General features: G+C 49.3%; 1 protein-coding gene across 1 annotated transcript; it reads right to left on the minus strand.

Annotated features, from left to right (window-relative positions):
• Positions 1-498: 498 nt before the first annotated feature.
• On the minus strand, positions 499-2632 carry LOC109756173 (aspartyl protease family protein At5g10770-like). Its single transcript, XM_020335263.2, has 2 exons — positions 2488-2632; positions 499-2415 (listed from the first exon to the last, which is right to left on the minus strand). The coding sequence occupies exons 1-2, from the start codon at positions 2630-2632 to the stop codon at positions 1181-1183; spliced, it is 1380 nt and encodes a 459-aa protein (XP_020190852.2). The 3' UTR covers positions 499-1180.
• Positions 2633-7459: the final 4827 nt, after the last annotated feature.

Consider the following 7459-nt stretch of genomic DNA (forward strand, 5'->3'; position numbering starts at 1 on the left):
AATGAGAGGTTGGAGTTGGAGAAGACCAGCAGGAGCGGATCTCGGCGGCGAAGTAGAGGTGCAGCCGAGCGGAGCAGCGGCTGAAGGTGGCGGTGAAGGCGCGTGAGCAGGCAAAAGGGAAAGAGGAGAGCAGTAGGGCGACGCGAGGATCTCTGGTTGCTGCTCACCGGAGAAAGGCGGCGGTGGCGCTGACCGCATGGTGCGAGCGTGCGCTCGCACACAGGGGGTTGAGCGCATTCAGCCGACTGCTAGGAACGACGCAGGCGTCGCAGTAGAGGTGGTGAGGGAGCCGAGAAGGAGGCCGGGCGACGAAAGGGCTTGTGCGGATGGGCGGCGTGCTCGCCGGCGTCAGCCGATGGCTCGGCGGCCAGGGTCGAGCGCCAGGCCAGGAGATCGGGCGCGAGGCGCTCCTCTCCTGACGCGATGCGTGCGTGTGTGGGTGGCGGCGCCGAGGGGATCAAGAGGGAGAGAGATGAGTGGGAACCAGGGTAGCTAGGTTATAGGGATTAGGTGGGCAGCGGGGATGGTTGGGCCGACCTGGCAGGCTGCTCCTCCTCTCTCTTATTCTCTTTTCGTTTTATTTATTAAATATAAATAGAGAGAGCAAAAAGGAGAGAGGGTTAGGAATTGGTTTTTGGCAAGGAGCTATTTTTTCCTGACTGACAAAAATGTGCTTGATCCAGAAAAAATAGAAATGAGCATAATTGAAAGGTTTAAATTAAAACTCATTTGAATTTAATTAAATGGGTTTGAACTAGAAGTTGGATTTAGGATTTCCCACAACTAATGAAAAATTCCATGTTGATTGCACTTTGCACAATCTAAATATTGTTAGATCAATCTGAGTATAGGGAGAAGCCTCTAGGTTGCCACGTTTACATGTATGAGCGGTTGACATGGCCAATATTCAATTCGTAGTAACGCACTGGCCTTTTTGCTAGTTATTATTAAAAAAAGGTAATAAATTATAGTCCATATTATTATGGACTTTTCACTTGATAATAAGCCCGGACGAGTGTTAAAAAAAAAGCCTGGACGACATAAACCGAATAACATGGCCGGGTGTATTTAAAGTCGAAGAGAAGCTTAAGCCACGAAGAACTGACCCTTTATTACCCACATTTGCAAACGTTCAAGACACCCACGTGCGATGCGTGTGTAATGCACCCATGATGATCAGTTATAAGCAACTCTTGGTGACGAACCCGACCTTGCCTCCACGCAGGTCGTAAACCACTTCCGTCGTCGCCTGAGCCAAGGAGCCGATAACCGTGATGCCCCGTGCGTGCGGAGGCACCGGCGCGAACGCGAGGCACCCCACTGAGAAGATGTTACCGCGGTCCTTGAAGTACATCGTCTGCTGGACGCCGGGCTCCAGGCCCGCACCGCCCTCGAAGGTGAGCTCGACCGCCGGCACCCCGACGCTGCTCTGGCCGGTGAAGTTGTAGCACGTGTCGAGCTCGCCGTACGGCGGCGCCACAGGGTACTGCCCCATCCACCCCCTGAACTGATCGCGGAGGGCCGCGTAGACCTTCGGCTGCAGGTAGGTGAACGTCGTGTGCAGCTCCATCAGCGCGTCGCCGGCGAGTGCCTGAGGCGGAACCGGGATGTCCACCGCGCCGACGCTCACGCCGACGAGCCGGAGGAAGTACAGGTTCGGGTGGGAGGCTTTGCTCTTTAGGGTGGCGTAGCTCACTATGTTCGGGCGCGTGGCGCCGAAGGAGAGGAAGCCCGCCGAGTAGGGGAAGGCCGAGGGCAGGCAGTAGGAGAAGGCGACCGTGTCCGGCGAGAGAACGACCCGCGACGCCAGCGAGTGGGGGTCCCGGCTGAGGTCGAGGACTCCCGACGAGCGGCCCTCCGTGCTGGCGCCGCGCGTCTCCAAGCAGACGAACCTGAAGTCGTCCACGGCGACCGACCGTGAGACCGTGAGCGTGTCGGTGACGAAGGTGGCGTTGAGCACGACGGCGCCCTTCTTTTTCAGGGTTGCCGTGCAGCTGGGTCCGGAGCAGTCGCTCAGCGGGCAGTTTCTCGAGCCGCACGGGATCTGGGCGAGGGAAGACGACCGGGACGGGTCGAAGAGGTGCTTCTTGCCGCACCGGCTCCCGGCGCATGGCTCGCACCGGAGGAGCGTGGCTCCCACGGTGGCCGTGTCGAATCCCACGGCGAGTCTCTGCACCGGGGTGCCGTAGCCGACGGTGACGTGGTACTCTGATGCGCCCGGAAGAGACTGGAGTGGGGTTCCGATCGAGGGGATCGTCACCCCGGACTTTTTATAGTCGCCTGAATCGCCGAAGAGGGCGCGCAGGCGGAGGGCGTCGCTGATCGAGGGCATGCTTTGGCCCGAACCGGCACCGGCGCCAGAAGCAGGAGCGCACGGGCTAAGCCGATGCATTACCGGCAGCCGTCCTCCATCTCCTGAAAAATGACCACAAGTTCATTAGCATGAGAGGTATTGGTTCTGAATTAGATTGATGCAAGACACTTCACCAGGGACGGGCGAGCAGGTCGACGGACTCCTCGAATCGGATGAGCGGACAACAAAGTGCTTTCCACCATTGGTGTGGTAAGAGCTGCCAAGGTGAGGAGCAGCAAGAAGCAGACAGAAAAGCAGAGAGGGAATGCCGGAAGCCATTGCTTGTGCTATGTATGTACCGGTGGTGCAGTTGCATGGGACCTCGGAGAAACCTGCCCTATATATAGGATATAGCCGTAACATCGAGCTGGGTCGCCACTCGCCAGCATTTGAAAGTTTGAAACTGTCATCTCTCCTCCTACGACGCCCGACGACAGGGATCAGTCTTTTGTCGTGTGTTCTCCTATGACGATCAGCCCAAAGCCAGCGCTTGTGCCTACGGAATTGAATAGGGATTTACGCCCATCCTTCCAACATGGCAGGCGAAATTTGCACAGCTAGCTACTAGTCGGAAACCCACCTCAAAAAAAAAAAAAACTACTCCTTTCATTCCATATGTAGCGCATATAGATTTTCTACAAAGTCAAACTTTATAAACTTTGACTCTATATGTATATGATTTTTTATACAAACTTGGTCAAAGTTTATAAAGTTTGACTTTTAAAAAAATCTATATGCGCTACATTGTAGAACGGAGGGAGTACTAGCCGGAAGAATGAGCTACCAAGTTATCCATATCAATAGCTTCATTGCTAGCTGTTAGAACTTGGACCACGTCCTACATACGGGTTTCTTTTTTCTTTCGAAAAGGAGGCCTCTCGGCTATGCATCACATGATGTACACAACTATCTTTATTAAAAAAATAACGTAACAAGGTTTACATTTCCAAATAGTGTCTCAAAGACTAACAAAAAGTAAACAGAAAAAATGACACAACCGGCAAAAATAGGATCAATGGACTAGCCGTCTGTCCTATTATTGGACCGCCATCCAAACCGATTATATGTATTCCATGCTACCGTCTTTCAATGGTTGCACCCGAAGTCCATAAGCTCCTCGTGATCCGCATGGCTGGGTAATGACCACGTACGGATCCATCCAGACACTCGGAAGATTATCTGTAAAAAAATTAACAATGGTTTGTCTGATAAAAGTGACATCATTTCAGCAGTTCCATATCGCTCGAAGTAATGCACACACTCCTACTCGAATATATGCCGCAGTGTTAGGCTCTACCCCGTTTAACCATACCCTGAAAAGACTAGTATAGAGGCGGAAGGACTGACACCGAGTGAAACACGAATCGTATGCTAGAGTTCGAAACAGGTTCGCGCGCCGCTTTATATATAAACCGTACGCCAGAGTAACCTGGCTAGCGGGCATGAGAGAAATAAATGTTGTATCATTTCATCCGGATTACAAAAACAACACCGTTTACTCCCCTCCCAACTATATTTACCAAGTTGTCTTTGGTCAAGATCACCCCCTTATGCATAAACCACATAAAAAGCTTGATTTGCAATATCACCTTAATTTTCTAGATGTGCAGGGACCTAGGGATCAGACCTGTGTTTATCAAGTCTATGTACATAGATTTCACCGAAAAGACTCCACACACTAGTAGAAAACAGGGCTTTAGTCCAGGCCGGACCAGCCCATTAGTCCTGGTTTAGTCACGAACCGGGACCCATGGGGGCATAGGTCCCGGTTCGCGAGGCCAGGAGGCCGGCCGGGCCTCGTGGGGCATTGGTCCCGGTTCGTCTGGACCCTTTGGTCCCGGTTCTAGACACGAACCGGGACCAATGGGCCTCACTCCTGGCCCACAACCATTGGTCCTGGTTCGTGGCTGGAACCGGGACCAAAGGGGGTCCTTTAGTCCCGGTTCCAGCCATGAACCGGGACCAATGAGATGCCTATATATACCCCCTCGCCCGCGAGGAGAGCACTGGAGTGCTCTGTTTTTCTAGCCGGCCGTGGGAGAGCTTTGTGGTGCTCTAGCTCACCTCCTATGCACATGAGGTGTTTGATGAAATGCCCGAGCCACACTTAAACTTTCTCCTCTTGAAGCTCCTTGTCCAAGCTATATTTTCCTCGAGATTTGTCTAGGTTTGGCGATTCATCATGAACCGTCCCCATCCTCACCGCTGTCGATCGCCCGCGCCGATCTCATCGCCGACACCACCGTGGTGAGCCTCTTGATCTTATCTTCTTTCTAAAAGAAAAAAGTTCTTAATTGTATGATTTAGATAGATACAATTTTCTTACTTTTATTATTGCTTGTCATTATATAGTGCGATGGTTTTGGTATCCGCCTCCGTCGGCCCTCGTCCTGTCTATGATTCGGATGTGGTATATATATATATATTATCTTTTATAACTATTTGGTTCATTTAGTGTTTATGACAATTATGCCGACCAACGTGGCATAGATTTTTTTATCTAGGAGGTATGTGAACCAGAAATTCCAACCGACCCTATTGTCGAGAGGTTAAATTTAGTTGAAGAAGAAAACAATTACATGAAGGAAAAATTGAAAAAAAATTGAGGAGGAGAAGATGATATTGGAGTTGCATGTTGCGGATGTCGTCAATGATCACAAGATCAAGATGGATGCAATGCGCTTGAACATTAGAAAGATTAGAAAATATGCCATTCATACCGAGGCTTGGTATCATTATGCCGTTGGATCAATTGTTACCTTAGTTGCTATTATGATCGCATTTGTTGTTGCATTGAAATGTTTTAGATAGTTTCAATGTATGGTTTAATTATTAGATGCTCTGGAGAGCTATATGTTGTTCAATGAGAACTATGTTTGTACTTTGGTTTTAATGTGATGATGCACTTCTATTAATTTGGTCACTTGTCTATTCATAATGTTCTGTAATGGTTTTTGACACACTTAATTATATATAATGCACGCAGATGAACCGGCAATGGATGTACGGTGACAGACGCACCTCCGAGTACATTAAGAGCGTGCATAATTTTCTCGATGTGGGAATACGAAGTCTTACTCTAACTCGAAAACCCTTCACACCCACCTGCTTTATAAGGGTTTCATGCCACACTATAATGTTTGGACCAAGGACGGAGAAAGAGGGGTTGTGATGGAAGACAGCGAAGAAGAAGAGGATGATGACAACTATGTGCCCCCTGAATACGGTGATGCTGCAATGGGGGAAGCTGAAGATCAAGAGGAACCAGATAATGTGCCCGATGATGATCTTCGCTGGGTCATTGTTGATGCAAAGAGACAATGCGAAAGTGAAAAGGAGAAGCTGAAGTTCGATTGCATGTTAGAGGATCACAAAAAGGGTTGTACCCCAATTGCAAAGATGGCAACACAAAGCTCGATACCGTAGGAATTGCTGCAGTGGAAGGCAGAGAATGGTGTACCTGACAAAGGATTTGAGAAGCTACTGAAAATATTGAAGAAGAAGCTTCCAAAGGATAACGAATTGCCCGACAGTACGTACGCATCAAAGAAGGTCGTATGCCCTCTAGGATTCGAGGTGCAGAAGATACATGCATGCCCTAATGACTGCATCCTCTACCGCAGTGCGTATGAGGATTTGAACGCATGCTCGGTATGCGGTGCATTGCGGTATAAGATCAGACGAGATGACCCTGGTGATGTTGATGACGAGCGTCCTAGGAAGAGGGTTCCTGCCAAGGTGATGTGGTATGCTCCTATAATACCACGGTTGAAACGTCTGTTTAGAAACAAAGAGCAAGCCAAGTTGATGCGATGGCACAAAGAGGACCGTAAGAAAGACGGGAAGTTGAGAGCACCCGTTGACGGGTCGCAGTGGAGAAAAATCGAGAGAAGGTACTGGGAGAACTTTGCAGGTGACGCAAGGAACATATGGTTTGGTTTAAGCGCGGATGGCATTAATCCCTTTGGGGTGCAGAACATCAATCACAGCACCTGGCCCGTGACTCTATGTATGTATAACCTTCCTCCTTGGCTGTGCATGAAGCGAAAGTTCATTATGATGCAAGTTCTCATCCAAGACCCTAAGAAACCCGACAACGACATTGATGTGTACCTAAGGCCATTAGTTGAAGAACTTTTATAGCTGTGGAATGGAAACAGTGTACGTGTGTGGCATGAGCACAAACAACAGGAATTTGACCTGCATGCTTTGCTGTTTGTAACCATCAATGATTGGCCTGCTCTCAGTAACCTTTCAGGACAGACAAACAAGGGATACCACGCATGCACGCACTGTTTAGATGACACCGAAATTATATACCTGGACAAATGCAGGAAGAATGTGTACCTAGGGCATCGTCGATTTCTTCCGACCAACCATCAATGTCGAAAGAAAGGCAAGCATTTCAAAGGCGAGGCAGATCACCGAAAGAAGCCCGCCATCCGTACCGGTGATCACATACTTGCTATGGTCAATGATTTACAAGTAATCTTTGGAAAGGGTCTTGGCGGACTATCTAATCCGAATAACGCTGAGGGACGCGCACCCATGTGGAAGAAGAAATCTATATTTTGGGACCTACCCTATTGGAAAGACCTAGAGGTCCGCTCTTCAATCGACGTGATGCACGTGACGAAGAATCTTTGCGTGAACCTGCTAGGCTTCTTGGGAGTGTATGGGAAGACAAAAGATACACCGGAGGCACGTGAGGACCAGCAACGTGTGCACGAAACAGACAGCATGCCTCCAAAGCAGTATGAAGGTCCTACCAGCTATGCTCTTACCAAAGAAGAGAAGGAAATCTTCTTTGAGTGCCTGCTTAGTATGAAGGTCCCGTCTGGCTTCTCGTCGAATAAAGGGAGTAATATATATGCCAGAGAAAAAGTTCTAGAACCTAAAGTCTCATGACTGCCACGTGATTATGACGCAACTCCTTTCGGTTGCATTGAGGTGGCTTCTACCGGAAAACGTTTGATTAGCCATTGTGAAGCTATGTGCATTCCTCAATGCAATCTCTCAGAAGGTGATCGATCCAGAAATCCTACCAAGGTTAAGGACTGATGTGGCGCAATGTCTTGTTAGTTTCGAGCTGGTGTTCCCACCATC

Source organism: Aegilops tauschii, chromosome 7, assembly GCF_002575655.3.
Source record: "Aegilops tauschii subsp. strangulata cultivar AL8/78 chromosome 7, Aet v6.0, whole genome shotgun sequence".
Classification (NCBI taxonomy): Eukaryota; Viridiplantae; Streptophyta; class Magnoliopsida; order Poales; family Poaceae; genus Aegilops; species Aegilops tauschii.

What these genes read in the sequence shown, in the direction of transcription:
- LOC109756173 (XM_020335263.2), bottom strand. Translation starts at nt 2,632, where the DNA reads ATGGCTTCCGGCATTCCCTCTCTGCTTTTCTGTCTGCTTCTTGCTGCT. An exon ending in GACCTGCTCGCCCGTCCCTG is followed by an intron (nt 2,416 to 2,487) that starts GTGAAGTGTCTT and finishes GTCATTTTTCAG; the next exon opens with GAGATGGAGGACGGCTGCCG.